General features: G+C 44.4%; 1 protein-coding gene across 8 annotated transcripts in view; it reads left to right on the forward strand.

Annotated features, from left to right (window-relative positions):
• Positions 1 to 19,550, forward strand: part of LOC134536589 (gastrula zinc finger protein XlCGF57.1-like) — a 331,362-nt gene that overhangs the window by 73,607 nt on the left and 238,205 nt on the right. For 7 of the 8 annotated variants that reach the window (XM_063376346.1, XM_063376350.1, XM_063376351.1 and 4 more), the window contains one exon: positions 7,421 to 10,017. The exons of the other annotated variant lie outside the window; for it this stretch is intronic. In XM_063376346.1, coding sequence (XP_063232416.1) covers positions 7,421 to 8,637 — 1,217 coding nt within the window. In that variant the 3' untranslated portion in view covers positions 8,638 to 10,017. Of the gene's footprint in view, positions 1 to 7,420; positions 10,018 to 19,550 lie in introns of those variants that run through there. 8 annotated transcript variants of the gene reach the window in all.

Below are 19,550 nucleotides of genomic sequence, written 5' to 3' on the forward strand. Positions count from 1 at the left end.
TCCTACAGTAGTCAACACTGGTGAGTCCTGTGGTCATACAGTAGCCAACACTGGTGTCCTGTGGTCCTACAGTAGCCTCATCTGGTGAGTCCTGTGGTCCTACAGTAGCCAACTCTGGTATCCTGTGGTCCTACAGTAAACAACAATGGTGTGCTGTGGTCCTACAGTAGTCAACACTGGTGAGTCCTGTGGTCATACAGTAGCCAACACTGGTGTCCTGTGGTCCTACAGTAGCCTCATCTGGTGAGTCCTGTGGTCCTACAGTAGCCAACACTGGTATCCTGTGGTCCTACAGTAAACAACAATGGTGTGCTGTGGTCCTACAGTAGTCAACACTGGTGAGTCCTGTGGTCATACAGTAGGTAACACTGGTGTCCTGTGGTCCTACAGTAGCCAACACTGGTGTCCTGTGGTCCTACAGTAGCCTCATCTGGCGAGTCCTGTGGTCCTACAGTAACCAACACTGGTATCCTGTGGTCCTACAGTAAACAACAATGGTGTGCTGTGGTCCTACAGTAGTCAACACTGGTGAGTCCTGTGGTCATACAGTAGCCAACACTGGTGTCCTGTGGTCCTACAGTAGCCTCATCTGGTGAGTCCTGTGGTCCTACAGTAGCCAACACTGGTATCCTGTGGTCCTACAGTAAACAACAATGGTGTGCTGTGGTCCTACAGTAGTCAACACTGGTGAGTCCTGTGGTCATACAGTAGCCAACACTGGTGTCCTGTGGTCCTACAGTAGCCTCATCTGGTGAGTCCTGTGGTCCTACAGTAACCAACACTGGTATCCTGTGGTCCTACAGTAAACAACAATGGTGTGCTGTGGTCCTACAGTAGTCAACACTGGTGAGTCCTGTGGTCATACAGTAGCCAACACTGGTGTCCTGTGGTCCTACAGTAGCCTCATCTGGTGAGTCCTGTGGTCCTACAGTAGCCAACACTGGTATCCTGTGGTCCTACAGTAAACAACAATGGTGTGCTGTGGTCCTACAGTAGTCAACACTGGTGAGTCCTGTGGTCATACAGTAGCCAACACTGGTGTCCTGTGGTCCTACAGTAGCCTCATCTGGTGAGTCCTGTGGTCCTACAGTAACCAACACTGGTATCCTGTGGTCCTACAGTAAACAACAATGGTGTGCTGTGGTCCTACAGTAGTCAACACTGGTGAGTCCTGTGGTCATACAGTAGCCAACACTGGTGTCCTGTGGTCATACAGTAGCCAAAACTGGTGTCCTGTGGTCCTACAGTAGCCTCATCTGGTGAGTCCTGTGGTCCTACAGTAGCCAACACTGGTATCCTGTGGTCCTACAGTAAACAACAATGGTGTGCTGTGGTCCTACAGTAGTCAACACTGGTGAGTCCTGTGGTCATACAGTAGCCAACACTGGTATCCTGTGGTCCTACAGTAGCCTCATCTGGTGAGTCCTGTGGTCCTACAGTAACCAACACTGGTATCCTGTGGTCCTACAGTAAACAACAATGGTGTGCTGTGGTCCTACAGTAGTCAACACTGGTGAGTCCTGTGGTCATACAGTAGCCAACACTGGTGTCCTTTGGTCCTACAGTAGCCTCATCTGGTGAGTCCTGTGGTCCTACAGTAACCAACACTGGTATCCTGTGGTCCTACAGTAAACAACAATGGTGTGCTGTGGTCCTACAGTAGTCAACACTGGTGAGTCCTGTGGTCATACAGTAGCCAACACTGGTGTCCTGTGGTCCTACAGTAGCCTCATCTGGTGAGTCCTGTGGTCCTACAGTAGCCAACACTGGTATCCTGTGGTCCTACAGTAAACAACAATGGTGTGCTGTGGTCCTACAGTAGTCAACACTGGTGAGTCCTGTGGTCATACAGTAGCCAACACTGGTATCCTGTGGTTCTACAGTAGCCTCATCTGGTGAGTCCTGTGGTCCTACAGTAGCCAACTCTGGTATCCTGTGGTCCTACTATAAACAACAATGGTGTGCTGTGGTCCTACAGTAGTCAACACTGGTGAGTCCTGTGGTCAACACTGGTGAGTCCTGTGGTCATACAGTAGCCAACACTGGTGTCCTGTGGTCCTACAGTAGTCAACACTGGTGTCCTGTGGTCCTACAGTAGCCTCATCTGGTGAGTCCTGTGGTCCTACAGTAGCCAACACTGGTATCCTGTGGTCCTACAGTAAACAACAATGGTGTGCTGTGGTCCTACAGTAGTCAACACTGGTGAGTCCTGTGGTCCTACAGTAACCAACACTGGTATCCTGTGGTCCTACAGTAAACAACAATGGTGTGCTGTGGTCCTACAGTAGTCAACACTGGTGAGTCCTGTGGTCCTACAGTAACCAACACTGGTGTCCTGTGGTCCTACAGTAAACAACAATGGTGTGCTGTGGTCCTACAGTAGTCAACACTGGTGAGTCCTGTGGTCATACAGTAGCCAACACTGGTGTCCTGTGGTCCTACAGTAGCCTCATCTGGTGAGTCCTGTGGTCCTACAGTAGCCAACTCTGGTATCCTGTGGTCCTACAGTAAACAACAATGGTGTGCTGTGGTCCTACAGTAGTCAACACTGGTGAGTCCTGTGGTCATACAGTAGCCAACACTGGTGTCCTGTGGTCCTACAGTAGCCTCATCTGGTGAGTCCTGTGGTCCTACAGTAACCAACACTGGTATCCTGTGGTCCTACAGTAAACAACAATGGTGTGCTGTGGTCCTACAGTAGTCAACACTGGTGAGTCCTGTGGTCATACAGTAGCCAACACTGGTGTCCTGTGGTCCTACAGTAGCCTCATCTGTTGAGTCCTGTGGTCCTACAGTAGCCAACACTGGTATCCTGTGGTCCTACAGTAAACAACAATGGTGTGCTGTGGTCCTACAGCAGTCAACACTGGTGAGTCCTGTGGTCATACAGTAGCCAACACTGGTATCCTGTGGTCCTACAGTAGCCTCATCTGGTGAGTCCTGTGGTCCTACAGTAGCCAACTCTGGTATCCTGTGGTCCTACAGTAAACAACAATGGTGTGCTGTGGTCCTACAGTAGTCAACACTGGTGAGTCCTGTGGTCATACAGTAGGCAACACTGGTGTCCTGTGGTCCTACAGTAGCCAACACTGGTGTCCTGTGGTCCTACAGTAGCCTCATCTGGTGAGTCCTGTGATCCTACAGTAACCAACACTGGTATCCTGTGGTCCTACCGTAAACAACAATGGTGTGCTGTGGTCCTACAGTAGTCAACACTGGTGAGTCCTGTGGTCCTACAGTAACCAACACTGGTGTCCTGTGGTCCTACAGTAAACAACAATGGTGTGCTGTGGTCATACAGTAGTCAACACTGGTGAGTCCTGTGGTCATACAGTAGCCAACACTGGTATCCTGTGGTCCTACAGTAGCCTCATCTGGTGAGTCCTGTGGTCCTACAGTAGCCAACTCTGGTATCCTGTGGTCCTACAGTAAACAACAATGGTGTGCTGTGGTCCTACAGTAGTCAACACTGGTGAGTCCTGTGGTCATACAGTAGCCAACACTGGTGTCCTGTGGTCCTACAGTAGCCTCATCTGGTGAGTCCTGTGGTCCTACAGTAGCAAACTCTGGTATCCTGTGGTCCTACAGTAAACAACAATGGTGTGCTGTGGTCCTACAGTGGTCAACACTGGTGAGTCCTGTGGTCATACAGTAGGCAACACTGGTGTCCTGTTGTCCTACAGTAGCCAACACTGGTGTCCTGTGGTCCTACAGTAGCCTCATCTGGTGAGTCCTGTGGTCCTATAGTAGCCAACACTGGTATCCTGTGGTCCTACAGTAAACAACAATGGTGTGCTGTGGTCCTACAGTAGTCAACACTGGTGAGTCCTGTGGTCCTACAGTAACCAACACTGGTATCCTGTGGTCCTACAGTAAACAACAATGGTGTGCTGTGGTCCTACAGTAGTCAACACTGGTGAGTCCTGTGGTCCTACAGTAACCAACACTGGTATCCTGTGGTCCTACAGTAAACAACAATGGTGTGCTGTGGTCCTACAGTAGTCAACACTGGTGAGTCCTGTGGTCATACAGTATCCAACACTGGTGTCCTGTGGTCCTACAGTAGCCTCATCTGGTGAGTCCTGTGGTCCTACAGTAGCCAACTCCGGTATCCTGTGGTCCTACAGTAAACAACAATGGTGTGATGTGGTCCTACAGTAGTCAACACTGGTGAGTCCTGTGGTCATACAGTAGCGAACACTGGTGTCCTGTGGTCCTACAGTAGCCTCATCTGGTGAGTCCTGTGGTCCTACAGTAACCAACACTGGTATCCTGTGGTCCTACAGTAAACAACAATGGTGTGCTGTGGTCCTACAGTAGTCAACACTGGTGAGTCCTGTGGTCATACAGTAGCCAACACTGGTGTCCTGTGGTCCTACAGTAGCCTCATCTGGTGAGTCCTGTGGTCCTACAGTAGCCAACACTGGTATCCTGTGGTCCTACAGTAAACAACAATGGTGTGCTGTGGTCCTACAGTAGTCAACACTGGTGAGTCCTGTGGTCATACAGTAGCCAACACTGGTATCCTGTGGTCCTACAGTAGCCTCATCTGGTGAGTCCTGTGGTCCTACAGTAACCAACACTGGTATCCTGTGGTCCTACAGTAAACAACAATGGTGTGCTGTGGTCCTACAGTAGTCAACACTGGTGAGTCCTGTGGTCATACAGTAGCCAACACTGGTATCCTGTGGTCCTACAGTAGCCTCATCTGGTGAGTCCTGTGGTTCTACAGTAGCCAACTCTGGTATCCTGTGGTCCTACAGTAAACAACAATGGTGTGCTGTGGTCCTACAGTAGTCAACACTGGTGAGTCCTGTGGTCATACAGTAGCCAACACTGGTGTCCTGTGGTCCTACAGTAGCCTCATCTGGTGAGTCCTGTGGTCCTACAGTAGCCAACTCTGGTATCCTGTGGTCCTACAGTAAACAACAATGGTGTGCTGTGGTCCTACAGTAGTCAACACTGGTGAGTCCTGTGGTCATACAGTAGGCAACACTGGTGTCCTGTGGTCCTACAGTAGCCTCATCTGGCGAGTCCTGTGGTCCTACAGTAGCCAACACTGGTATCCTGTGGTCCTACAGTAAACAACAAAGGTGTGCTGTGGTCCTACAGTAGTCAACACTGGTGAGTCCTGTGGTCCTACAGTAACCAACACTGGTGTCCTGTGGTCCTACAGTAGCCAACACTGGTGTCCTGTGGTCCTACAGTAGCCTCATCTGGTGAGTCCTGTGGTCCTACAGTAGCCAACACTGGTATCCTGTGGTCCTACAGTAAACAACAATGGTGTGCTGTGGTCATACAGTAGCTAACACTGGTGTCCTGTGGTCCTACAGTAAACAACAATGGTGTGCTGTGGTCCTACAGTAGTCAACACTTGTGAGTCCTGTGGTCATACAGTAGCCAACACTGGTGTTCTGTGGTCCCTCAGTAGCCTCATCTGGTGAGTCCTGTGGTCCTACAGTAGCCAACTCTGGTATCCTGTGGTCCTACAGTAAACAACAATGGTGTGCTGTGGTCATACAGTAGCTAACACTGGTGTCCTGTGGTCCTACAGTAAACAACAATGGTGTGCTGTGGTCCTACAGTAGTCAACACTGGTGAGTCCTGTGGTCATACAGTAGCCAACACTGGTATCCTGTGGTCCTACAGTAGTCTCATCTGGTGAGTCCTGTGGTCCTACAGTAGCCAACTCTGGTATCCTGTGGTCCTACAGTAAACAACAATGGTGTCCTGTGGTCCTACAGTAGCCTCATCTGGTGAGTCCTGTGGTCCTACAGTAGCCAACACTGGTATCCTGTGGTCCTACAGTAAACAACAATGGTGTGCTGTGGTCCTACAGTAGTCAACACTGGTGAGTCCTGTGGTCCTACAGTAACCAACACTGGTGTCCTGTGGTCCTACAGTAGCCAACACTGGTGTCCTGTGGTCCTACAGTAGCCTCATCTGGTGAGTCCTGTGGTCCTACAGTAGCCAACACTGGTATCCTGTGGTCCTACAGTAAACAACAATGGTGTGCTGTGGTCATACAGTAGCTAACACTGGTGTCCTGTGGTCCTACAGTAAACAACAATGGTGTGCTGTGGTCCTACAGTAGTCAACACTTGTGAGTCCTGTGGTCATACAGTAGCCAACACTTGTGAGTCCTGTGGTCATACAGTAGCCAACACTGGTGTTCTGTGGTCCTACAGTAGCCTCATCTGGTGAGTCCTGTGGTCCTACAGTAGCCAACTCTGGTATCCTGTGGTCCTACAGTAAACAACAATGGTGTGCTGTGGTCATACAGTAGCTAACACTGGTGTCCTGTGGTCCTACAGTAAACAACAATGGTGTGCTGTGGTCCTACAGTAGTCAACACTGGTGAGTCCTGTGGTCATACAGTAGCCAACACTGGTATCCTGTGGTCCTACAGTAGTCTCATCTGGTGAGTCCTGTGGTCCTACAGTAGCCAACTCTGGTATCCTGTGGTCCTACAGTAAACAACAATGGTGTGCTGTGGTCCTACAGTAGTCAACACTGGTGAGTCCTGTGGTCATACAGTAGCCAACACTGGTGTCCTGTGGTCCTACAGTAGCCTCATCTGGTGAGTACTGTGGTCCTACAGTAGCCAACTCTGGTATCTTGTGGTCCTACAGTAAACAACAATGGTGTGCTGTGGTCCTACAGTAGTCAACACTGGTGAGTCCTGTGGTCATACAGTAGGCAACACTGGTGTCCTGTGGTCCTACAGTAGCCAACACTGGTGTCCTGTGGTCCTACAGTAGCCTCATCTGGTGAGTCCTGTGGTCCTACAGTAGCCAACACTGGTATCCTGTGGTCCTACAGTAAACAACAATGGTGTGCTGTGGTCCTACAGTAGTCAACACTGGTGAGTCCTGTGGTCCTACAGTAACCAACACTGGTGTCCTGTGGTCCTACAGTAGCCAACACTGGTGTCCTGTGGTCCTACAGTAGCCTCATCTGGTGAGTCCTGTGGTCCTACAGTAGCCAACACTGGTATCCTGTGGTCCTACAGTAAACAACAATGGTGTGCTGTGGTCCTACAGTTATCAACACTGGTGAGTCCTGTGGTCCTACAGTAGTCAACACTGGTAAGTCCTGTGGTCATACAGTAGGCAACACTGGTGTCCTGTGGTCCTACAGTAGCCTCATCTGGTGAGTCCTGTGGTTCTACAGTAGCCACCACTGGTTTCTATTCACTTGGGAGTGCTCTGCGGTAGTGCATGGAGTGTGAGATTGATTGACTGAAAAATTGCAATAATTTTGTAAAAGTAAAAATCATTTTTCTAATCTGTCTCTAGAAATACTAAAAAATGAAAAGGAAATATCGTAGAAAGTCAATATTTTATTTTTCTATATACATTTTATTATAGATATTTGGGTAACGTACGAAGAGTACAATTTGTTCTTGATTTTGTTCTAGCTGCAGCAGTAAATGAACGGAATGAACCTCACAACTGTGTGGGTTGCCATGGCAACACTTCATCCAGCTGCATTGGACACAGTTCCCAAGACTCACCAGATACCAGCATCTTATTGAAGAGAGAAGTGACTGATACAGACATCATTAAATTATCAAACTGCATAAATAAATTAGCTGGATCCACTGATGTTAATGTTACTAACAGTCAGGATAGAACATGCACTTTTGGATTTAGTTCGTACATTCAACAACAGTATCCCCAAAAAGTCACGGGTAATAAACAATTTTCTTGTGCAGAATGTTCAGCAAAGTTTAGCCACAAAGGTGACCTGAAGAAGCATATTCAAACTCACACCGGAGAAAAACCTTTTACTTCTACAGTAGGTTCTGCCAAGTTTAGCCAGCAGGGTGAACGGAAGAAACATACTCTAACCCACAGTCTAAAGAAAACATTTTCTTGTACAGTATGTTCTGCCAAGTTCAGTCTGAAAGGTAACCTGAAGAAACACATTCAAACCCACACTGGAGAAAAACCTTTTTCTTGTACAGTATGTTGTGCAAAGTTTAGTCAGAATTATCACCTGCAGAGGCACAGCCTAACACACACCGGAGAAAAACCTTTTTCTTGTACACTATGTTCTGCCAAGTTTATTCAGCAAGGTAACCTGAAGATACACATTCAATCCCACACTGGAGAAAAACCTTTTTCTTGTACACTATGTTCTGCCAAGTTTAGTCAGCAAAGTATCCTGAAGGACCACACTCGAACACACACTGGAGAAAAACCTTTTTCTTGTACACTATGTTCTGCCAAGTTTAGTCAGCAAAGTATCCTGAAGAGACACACTCGAACCCACACTGGAGAAAAACCTTTCTCTTGTACAGTATGTTCTGCCAAGTTTAGTCAGCAAAGTATCCTGAAGAGGCACACTCGAACTCACACTGGAGAAAAACCTTTTTCATGTGCAATATGTCCTGCAAAGTTTACCTGTCGAGGTATACTGAAGCAACACATTCAAACCCACACTAGAGAAAAACCTTTTTCTTGTTCACTATGTTCTGCCAAGTTTAGACGTCTTAGTTATCTGAAACAGCACACTCGAACACACACTGGAGAAAAACCTTTTTCTTGTTCAGTATGTTGTGCAAAGTTTAGTCAGAAATTTGACCTGAAGAGGCACAGCCTAAAACACACTAGAGAAAAACCTTTTTCTTGAACACTGTTCCGCTAAAGTTAGTAAGCAGGTAACTTAAACATGTTTTATTCTACATGCTCTTCCCCCTAGTAGTGTGAGTAAGAGGGCATTGACTTTTTAAAAGCCACACAAAAATATCCAGTTGAAGCCCTCCCTTCCCCTGCCCTTCCCCCTGTCCCACCCTGGAACACTGTGACTTGCACCATCCCTGAAGTGTTTGGTAAGTCTGTGTGTCTTGGTAGGAGGAGAGCTGTGATTGGCCGGTGAGTAGTGGAATGGACAGGGAGTTAAGACTGCTGTGGGAAGGCTTGTGGCAGAAGTGACCAGCCTTCACGTTCTGCCACACTACAGTTATGTCTGGGAGCAGGAGCAACACACACAACCGTCCTGTCTGCCGCCTGGGAGGTCACTGTAACATACAAGTAGTTCTGTAACCAAGTCACCAGCTCATTTTCCTCCTCTCACGCTCTTTCCATGCGGAGAGGGAAGACCCAGGCCACATGCTGGGCTGCAGGGAGAGGCAACATTGCATGCCTTTCTCTAATAGCCAGGCGGATAAATAAATATTTAATTGTGCCCGAGAGTAATCAGTGGATAGCGAGTGCACTGCAGTACAAAAGGTTGACATATATTTTAAGTAAAGATAAGGAAAATGATGTAGATGACACGCAAAAAACAGTTCAAAAACAATTAACATAATTTATGCATGGAACACCGATATACAACAGACCACAGTTAAAACAATAAACACAGTGTACGTACATACAACAATAAAACAGAATTAAGACAATTTTTTAAGTTTTAACACGCCATTTCGAACAAAGCAAAAACCAGCAATTCTTAAATAATACATGAAAGAATATAAAAAGTAAATTCAGAACCAGACAGATAAAAACAAGGTTTTGGAAGTTGTTCACGATAAAGAAGACGAATTGTCAGAATAACTTGAAAAGCATGAAATTATGTAAATTATGATTGTAAAGCTGATAGCAAACACAGGATTACTTCTTATGAGGAGGGCATAGGTCTTGTTTGTTACCAACCTAAAAACCAGGCTTATATTTTATATTTAATTACATAAATTCACCTGTACGGGAATGGAAGAGGGGTATTTATTATTTTAAGATAATTAATTATACCTTTAAAACTAACAAAGTATAAGAAAAGATATTGGGTAAAAGAGGTATGTATGTTTTTAAGATTAATAATGATATCTTCGAATTTAACTAAGCATATCAATAATAAACACAACGAAAACTATTAACCATAACCATTTTTAAAAATTCAAAAACTTTAAGTTTGGTAAAAGGGCAGGTGTGTTTTTAAATAAAAAAAACACATCTATAGTTAATTTTTATGTATTTTTGGCATTTATTAAAATTTGTCTATAAATGGGGCTGATAACGGAATTAGTTTTCATTTATTTGAAAAATTCATATCTCAGCAACTAATTAAGTTTGACGTGAACTAAATTGTAAAAAAATATAAATAAATATATATATATTTTTTTATTAATTTGCAATATTCCACCCGTATGGGTGTGATGAGTTTAGTTTTGTTCATAACTGCCACATTTTACGGATTTTCCGTAAGTTTTATGGATTTTAATACTATTTTACGGTTTTACGGACGTCTTTAATTACTTCCTGATCTATTCTTGTGTGGTGGTTTATTACCATTCACTGTACCAGCCATGTACACCTGCCAACTTTTACCGCACCGGCCATGTTACCGACACTCCGATGCACCGACAGAAGGCGGAATGATAACAAAACATGAGATAGTTATTTGTGTATGGTTTGGACTGGACGGTCTATGGCCGTTTTCCACTTACCGCAACGAAAAAGTGCTTCCTTAAACAGAAGAATTGACCACAATTGTGACGTCAGCCCTACCTCTTTGGTCTGTTCGTTATACCTTATATTATGTCAAAAATGGTTGACTATTGTTCGTAGCTCCAATGTAGTGCTGCACAACCTTTTTTTTTTGTGTGTATTTATGTGGTGGGAACCATGAGTAAGCTAGCCAACAAGAAATATATTCAGACTTACCGTGCTGCGTATAACAAAGAATTCCGGTGTATTCTGAAATCTCAAAAAGGAGAAACTTGCAGCCAAACGCCGGAAAACTGCAGTTTGACTACTAGTGCCTCGATTACAAAGAACAAGAATGAGATATTAAAATCCCTTAGCATGGGCCAATTGTTGTGTGTATAACAAAATCTTGTTTATATGGTGCTTCAATAATACATGCGTCTATCATCAATATAAGTTTATTTATATTTACAACCATTAACAGCATCATTTCTTTACATACGAATCTTTACAATTTGGGTATAACCTATATATATATATATCTCTTTATATGCTGTGCATTTACTAAGTACGAATGTTGTACATATTTGATTTACTTTTACGGCACAAGGTAATAGTAACTGCTCTTTAATGTCTTCCTTTACAACAATCATAAGCAAAACTATGTCCGCCTATGTGTAGAACCAATGCTATATGCATATTGCCTTATGATTTTATGTAACATGTTGCGGAAACGTTCCTAACGTACATAGGGATTGGTTTACAGTGTTCTCGTAAATATGTAAGCGTATATTTTACCTACACCGGCTATGCGCTAACGTCTGAGTAATAACGAAATAGCAAGCTAAATTAAATAGTGCTGGCGCACAACACGCAGTTGTAGAGAGCCGAACTAACAATATAAATTGCATACAAATAATGGCGGGCCCAACACTCAGCAATCGCCGTCACTATTACCAGCATTTACTTTGCAAAATGTTATGCCGCGGATTTACGGTTTCAAGATCTACGTAACACGAATCTAGGTTCATGACGGTCGGCACGTAATCGGGCAGCATGACGACGCTGAGTGTAGACGTAACTCGTTAGCGATAACCGGCGGACTGTCCCCTTAGACCTACTGGGCAGACAGCAACTATAGAGAGCTGAGAGCCCGCTTAAATACTCTAAAAAGAACTAAAATCACAGATGTCGCTAGTGTTGAATCTAGAGGGAAAAAAGGGGAAGGATGAGAGGCGGTGGAGGGGGAACAAGACACCTAGAGTGGGAGTAGGGGAAATGAAAGGAGGTGGCGCTGCATCGCGACTGACGGCGACTGAGCGCAGCTACTGCTGCAATCTCCCCTCCCTTAAGACCGCGCCTATCTGATAGTCCGCCTTGGTAATTTCAACTTGCAGTAAAACCATCCTCTTCATCATATACGGGTAGGTCCACTCATGGACACAACTATAACACTGTTAGGTCAATGTACTCATACATAGTGCGTAGACAATACAAAATAACAAGCACAAGGAACGCTTCTTGCAGCAGGGCTCTGGCTGGTGGCAGACAGTCCTGCGTGTCCCGCTCTTGAGGCCTCAAAGAGCCGGACACTGCAATGGGCCGCCGATGGTTATGCAGCCATCCTATACGAAGTAGCGCCAGGATATGCGCCCGGTCGTCCTCTGGGAGCCTAATCACGTAGCTCGTCCTCGGCGAGCTCGCAGAGCTGAGGCGTAGACTCCTTAGGCGGTCTCGATCAGACAGGGGTCAGGGAGGGGAAGCGACGAGAAGAGCCTCGCTAGGACGTCTCCTTGCGAGGTCGGCATGGGGCTGTCGATGCAGATGCAATCAGCAGATGCAGCGGGGGGGGGGGGGGGGGGTAAAGGGAAGGAAGGAGAGGCGCGCCCAGCTGTAAAAAGAATGGAAGCGACAAACACCGAACACACATAAAACACGAACACTCCTACAGTGGGGACAATCAACAAATAAATAAATTATAAATCTCACACCTTATAGCCTATAATATGTTGATATATATATATATAAACCAATTACAAAGAGTCTTAACTCACAAAAGGTTTTACTTGACTAACATGGCACTTTTTATATTTATTTTTAAATTTACAAGAGCGTAGCAATAATGTGTTGGTGCCAAGTATCCTATCGACCACAAAGGGTCCATCGTACAATGGTAATAATTTCGAACTAACTTGGGCAGCTAAGTTGGGTAAGCGATATGAGCGACATAAAACAAGCTCACCAACCTTATAATTAGCCACTGTTCTGTTTTTGTTATAGACCTCGGCTACTGTACTGCGTGCCCGTTTCAGATTACATTCAACAGAATTTAAAATTTTATCAAGCTGTTGGGCTGTGAGACTGGAGTCAATGGCAGGCAGGCCCCACTGATTTAGTAAAGGATGAATTAAATCTCGACCCAAAAATGGAAGACATGGGGGGAAGCCAGTGGAAGAGTGATGGGCGGAATTTAAACCAACATTAATAAAGGCGATATCAGCGTCCCACATGGTCTGATCATCCCTGTAAAATGATATGAGGATGCTCTTTAAGACTTTATTTACTCGCTCCACCATATTCCCTTGGGGAAAATATGGTGAGCTAAACACGGGTTTTACCGACCACTCAAAAAGCGCATTTTTGTATATTATGGACTGAAAGTATGGAGCATTATCACAGACTATGATATTTGGAGGTCCAAATATTTTAAAAACCTGCTCAGACAGAACCTTAACTATTGTTTCGGCTTTCATATTTCTCATTGGAGACAAAATTACAAATTTTGTAAATATATCCATAATGACCAACAAACATATGTTACCCTTTTTTGATCGTGTTAGGGGTCCATAAATGTCAATATGTATGGTATGCCAAGGGGCAACTGGCGGGTCTGCCGCATACAAGCCCACATTAGCATTACGTGGTGGTTTTGATACTTGACAATCTATGCAAGAACGTACGAATTTACGGACGTCATCGCGTAAATCCGGCCAAAATAGATATTTACAAATACGTTGATATGTTTTCTCAATGCCCAAATGACAACCTATGACCGACGAGTGAAAGTATGTAAGAACCATGGGACGTAAAACGCTAGGCACAACTGCTCGTCGTAATTTACCATTTATTCCTGTATAGTACAGTATACCTTGCTCTACAATGTACGGAATTGGTTTCTTTAACTTCAACTCTTTTACAATTTCACAACACGATAGGTCTTGTTGTTGACATTGTTTTATATTAAAATAGGATTCTGGAATAAATTTGAAGGCCAGTGCGTGTTCTGTTTGTAATTGATTGTCAATGTCGTTCTGTTCAAACTCATCCGGGTTGTACATGCGGGAGAGTGAGTCAGCTATCAAATTTTCCTTACCGGGCACGTGATGTATAACAAATCTAAAACGTGAAAGACGTAAAATCCACCTACCTAATTTTCCCAGCTGGTGTGGATGATTAAATAACCAGCTCAATGCTTGGTTATCTGTGTACAGATCAAATTCACGTGAATCTAAATAGCTCTCAAATTTTTCTACGGTAAACAAACAGGCAAGGGCCTCCTTTTCGTATACACCCAGTCGGCGTTCGGATTCAGATAGGCAACGACTAGCATACGCTATAGGGCGGATTGTTTTTCCTTCTTTGTGTCCGAGTACGGCGCTCAGGGCCAAACTAGACGCATCAACCTGTACAGCAAATCTGTCTTCAAAATTAGGAAGAATAAGAATTGGGGGTGTGGTCATTGCTCTCTTTAAGTTTTGAAAAGCCTTTTCCTGATCTGGCCCCCAATTAAAAACTACATCCTTTTTACGAAGTACGTTCAGGGGGGCGCATTTTGTAGCAAAATCTTCAATAAAACGTGAATAATATCCTATCATGCCCAGAAATCGCTGTACCCCTTTTAGATTAATAGTTTGAGGAAATTGAACAACTGCAGCTATTTTTTCTGGATCAATTGTAAGTCGCCCCTGGGAAAGTTGGTAACCTAAGAACTTTACTGAGTTTTTACAAAATTCAAATTTTTCCGGATTAACTGTTAAGTGGGCTTTTCTTAAGCGTTCCAAAACCTCTTTAACATGACTTATGTGTTCTTGCAAGGATTGACTATAAATAATAATATCGTCTATGTAATTAAATACGTATTTATACTTAAGGTCGGACAAAATATGATCTAAAATTCGGCACATGGCCTGGCTACCAAAGGTGACTCCCATCGGGATCCTGTTAAACTCATAATGGCCGAATGGCGTGGAAAAGGCAGTGAATTTACGACAATCTGGATGTAATAAACATTGATGAAAACTGTTATTCAAATCTATAACAGAAAAATATTTTGCCTTTCCTAAATGTTGCAGAGCGGACTCCACAGTGGGCAGGGGATACACGTCCTGATAAGCTATTTTTTTATTCAAAGGAATATAATTATGAGCTAGCCGCCAGCTTACGCCGTCTTTCTTACGAACAAGAAAGGTAGGCGTACTAAAGTCCGAAGTCGAGGGCGCTATAACTCCTGCTGCTAACAGTTTATCCACAATCTGTCGCATTGCTTGCAATTTAGGCGGAGATGCCTGATAAGGTTTACTATACACTGGCGTTTCGTCACGTAAATAGAATTTATAGGGAAGAATATCACATTTACCAATTTTCTTAGTTATGGTGTCTGCAAATTGTGACTTTAAAGATCGTAAGGTTTGTTCACGCGTAGACTCATTCACATCGCTACCAGCTACGACAATGTTACTGCATACGTCGTAACGTAAGGGAATCTTAACGTTAGGAGCAAAGTCAAACCGTAATTCGTGGTTACCCAAATCTACAACACTACGTGACTGACCTAAAAAATCTAAACCAATAATAAACTCAGGGGAAATCCCCGCCACTATGGCAAACTTCCACGACCATGAGAAATGTTTGATTTTAAAGTGCAGTATTACAGATTGTTCAGAGGGAACACAACTCCCATTTGCCACACACAGCTTTATAGATTCACTAACAAATGATGAGGCAGAAAATAATTTAGGAAATTTGAGCTGAAGGCTCTTTACAAAATGCTCACTCATTATAGATCGTGTGGCTCCAGTATCCACCAGTGCCGGATAGAACCTATCTTTTATCTGTATGGGCATGAAATGTAGAAAATTTCTGTAAGAGGATTTCACCAAAAAACGACGGTAACACCCTCTTTTATGTCCCGTCACTTGTAGTTTTCCGGGCAATTCGCACGATAGTGACCCTTTCCCTGGCATCTAAAACACTTACGCTCTTGCGCCTCAACACGCGGCCCTTTACACTTAAATGCTATGTGGCCAAATTTACTACAATTAGCGCATCGTAGGTGAGTATTTTGCGTGTCGCCCTGTAGTTGCTGGGCAGTGCGGGCGATGTGAAGCGGCCGCGACGGTGTCTGTTCACCCGGATCACTTACACAAGGCGGAGTTACCTTGTGAGGCCCCTGTTGGGTGGTCATATGATACATACGTGGACGAGGTGTTTTAGTGCCTGTAATCTTTTGGCTTTGCGCACCTTGACATTGCAGTTGATTATATTTATAATTTCTGCTTGACTGCTGCGGAAGAACCGCAGGCTGCTTATATCCTGCTGTAAGTGTATCTGGAACGAGCCGCGTATTATCGGACATATGCCCGTGTAACCCTGTGCCGTGTAAACCTGTCTGTTTACTAAAAGTTGCTTCATACTTTGACACCGCAGCTAATCGAGCGTCCACATCCGTAGCCCAACTACGTAAATCATCCACGTCTTTGGGTGGTGACAGCATGCTAGCCATGCTAATGACGTGGGGTGCCACATTCCCTAACATTAAAGAAATTAGTTCGTTGTCACCAGTGTCCAATTCTAATACCGATGCGTATGATAGAACACTATCAACGAATTGGGACACGCTCTCATCGGGTCGTTGTAATCGCAGAACGTAACTACGTTTACATGAATCCAACACATGGGGTGGGCATACAGCACGTATAACAGAGGTCTTAAAGGCCTGGTATTCCACGCCTTGAATAATTGCCTCTGTCAATCTATTGACATACACCCCTGCGCATTTAGTTAGAAGCCCCTTCATAAGGGAGGCGGAAGGGACTAATTTAAGTTTACTCAGGCGATCAGCCTCTAAAAAAAATTTCAATACTACCCCAGGGTCGGAGCTATCAAGGGTTGGTAGTGCCTTAAGCACTGAAAAATAAAGTTTTTGGGAGAATGAGTCTGGAGGTACACTTACATTAGCGGCTGCCTGCCCGCCCACTACTCCAGCTCCGTCGCCCTCACTGGGTTCAGCCACAGACTCACGCAAATGACGCACCAGACGTGCGCGTAAGACTGCGACGGTATCACTGGAATCTGTAGGTAGGTTGTTTTCTTCACAATATTGGACGAGGTCGGCTCGGTGCAGTTGGTAGACCCAACCAACCCCGACCGAAGACGCAGTCGAAGCCATGGAAACAAACGTACAAAAAAACAACAATTTAGCTGCCGCTTAAGCAGAGTTGCGCAGAACTTGCAGCCAAACGCCGGAAAACTGCAGTTTGACTACTAGTGCCTCGATTACAAAGAACAAGAATGAGATATTAAAATCCCTTAGCATGGGCCAATTGTTGTGTGTATAACAAAATCTTGTTTATATGGTGCTTCAATAATACATGCGTCTATCATCAATATAAGTTTATTTATATTTACAACCATTAACAGCATCATTTCTTTACATACGAATCTTTACAATTTGGGTATAACCTATATATATATATCTCTTTATATGCTGTGCATTTACTAAGTACGAATGTTGTACATATTTGATTTACTTTTACGGCACAAGGTAATAGTAACTGCTCTTTAATGTCTTCCTTTACAACAAGCATAAGCAAAACTATGTCCGCCTATGTGTAGAACCAATGCTATATGCATATTGCCTTATGATTTTACGTAACATGTTGCGGAAACGTTCCTAACGTACATAGGGATTGGTTTACAGTGTTCTCGTAAATATGTAAGCGTATATTTTACCTACACCGGCTATGCGCTAACGTCTGAGTAATAACGAAATAGCAAGCTAAATTAAATAGTGCTGGCGCACAACACGCAGTTGTAGAGAGCCGAACTAACAATATAAATTGCATACAAATAATGGCGGGCCCAACACTCAGCAATCGCCGTCACTATTACCAGCATTTACTTTGCAAAATGTTATGCCGCGGATTTACGGTTTCAAGATCTACGTAACACGAATCTAGGTTCATGACGGTCGGCACGTAATCGGGCAGCATGACGACGCTGAGTGTAGACGTAACTCGTTAGCGATAACCGGCGGACTGTCCCCTTAGACCTACTGGGCAGACAGCAACTATAGAGAGCTGAGAGCCCGCTTAAATACTCTAAAAAGAACTAAAATCACAGATGTCGCTAGTGTTGAATCTAGAGGGAAAAAAGGGGAAGGATGAGAGGCGGTGGAGGGGGAACAAGACACCTAGAGTGGGAGTAGGGGAAATGAAAGGAGGTGGCGCTGCATCGCGACTGACGGCGACTGAGCGCAGCTACTGCTGCAAACTTATGTTTTGCACAGTGTGCCGGTGTGATTTTAGTATTGCTCATGGAGGTACGTCCGACATAACTACACACTTTAAGTGTCCTAAGCATAGGAAAAACGTGCTTTCTGAGGAAGAAAATAAAAAGATTGATAGCTTTTTCACCAGTACTGCACACACGGGGTTAGAAGTGACTAAAGAAGAATGTCTCTTTGTTTCGTTTTTGAATGAACATAACATTACATTAAACGCAGCAGACCACGCTGGTGCATTATTTAGAAAGATGTTCCCGGACTCTGAAATAGCAAAGAAATTTGCTTGCGGCCGCACTAAAGCAACGTGTATTTTAAATGAAATGGCGTGTGATGTATCTTCTGAAGTTGTGAAATGTTTGCAGGTTAGTGCATTTTCCATTTCCACAGATTGAAGTAATGATACAGATGAAAAGCTGTACCCGATAGTAGTTAGGTTTTTTGATAATGATGAAAGTAGAATAGTTAGTAAGGTTCTCTCAGTGCGTAAGTTAATCGGTGCTTCGACTGGCAAGAACATAGGCAATATTGTTACGGCCGTCGACTCACTCTTATCTATGTCGACCATAAAGATGGAAATAAGGGAATATGTACGTGAGATGATGATAATGAAATGAATCGTGAAGGATGATGGGGAAAGGGAATGGAAGTGAATCTACCGGGATCGTCTGTGTTCCTGATATCGTGACGGCCCTGTCATGAGTATCAGGTTCTGGGGGCGGTTCCACCACTCGTGTTTTTCCTTAATTATCCTTAAGGTAGGGTGACCAGTCCCTATTTGCAAAACATTTTAAATAAAGAGGTTAAGGGTGAACGTTTCCACAAGAACACGTTTGTTTCCGCAGTTTCAAGTAATATTTTATTCAACACATATATAATCCTCTACTTTCTGTGTCTTTATAATTACAATTTATATCATTCTATTTATCACACATAAATTACACATAATTACTGAACCATAGTCATGCCTATCAGGGATACTGTCGTTAATAAATAAACCGTGCTGTCGGCCATTTCCTAGAGCTTATTCTTGACCTCATTTGTCTCTTACTGGTTTGTGCAGTTACCAACTGTTGCAGACTAATTTCTCCCAAGTTACGTGACGGGTTTAAATTAATTTATTATTCATAATGTCTACCGCGTGATTGTTAAACTGCGTATTCTTAGTTTTTGAAATGAGAGAGAGAGATATTGAATATTACCAGCTACATGGGCATAAGGCCATTGTGCTGCTGTCTAGTGTTAACCATCATCGCATCGTGGCTGATCACTCACCAATCGTCGTCTCGGCGGCGGAGTAGCGTGGCTTCCAACTGACTCCGTGACTCTGCCTTCTCGAATAAAATCTCCCCGTTTAAGAAGCCCGTTCTGACCCTGTTTGCATCTGTTGTTAATAGAAAAAACAGTTCCGCTTCGGCGCCGCTTCTGACGTCATTACACACTCCCCCTCCTTCCCTGTGCCTATGACCGAGTTTCGCTGCGCTGTGACCAAGGTCGCGCCAGCTGAGCGCGAGTGGCAACCCCCCTGTTTGTTTCCGCGGCCGTGTTATGCTATCGTT

Source organism: Bacillus rossius, chromosome 11 (genome assembly GCF_032445375.1).
Source record: "Bacillus rossius redtenbacheri isolate Brsri chromosome 11, Brsri_v3, whole genome shotgun sequence".
Taxonomy (NCBI): domain Eukaryota; kingdom Metazoa; phylum Arthropoda; class Insecta; order Phasmatodea; family Bacillidae; genus Bacillus; species Bacillus rossius.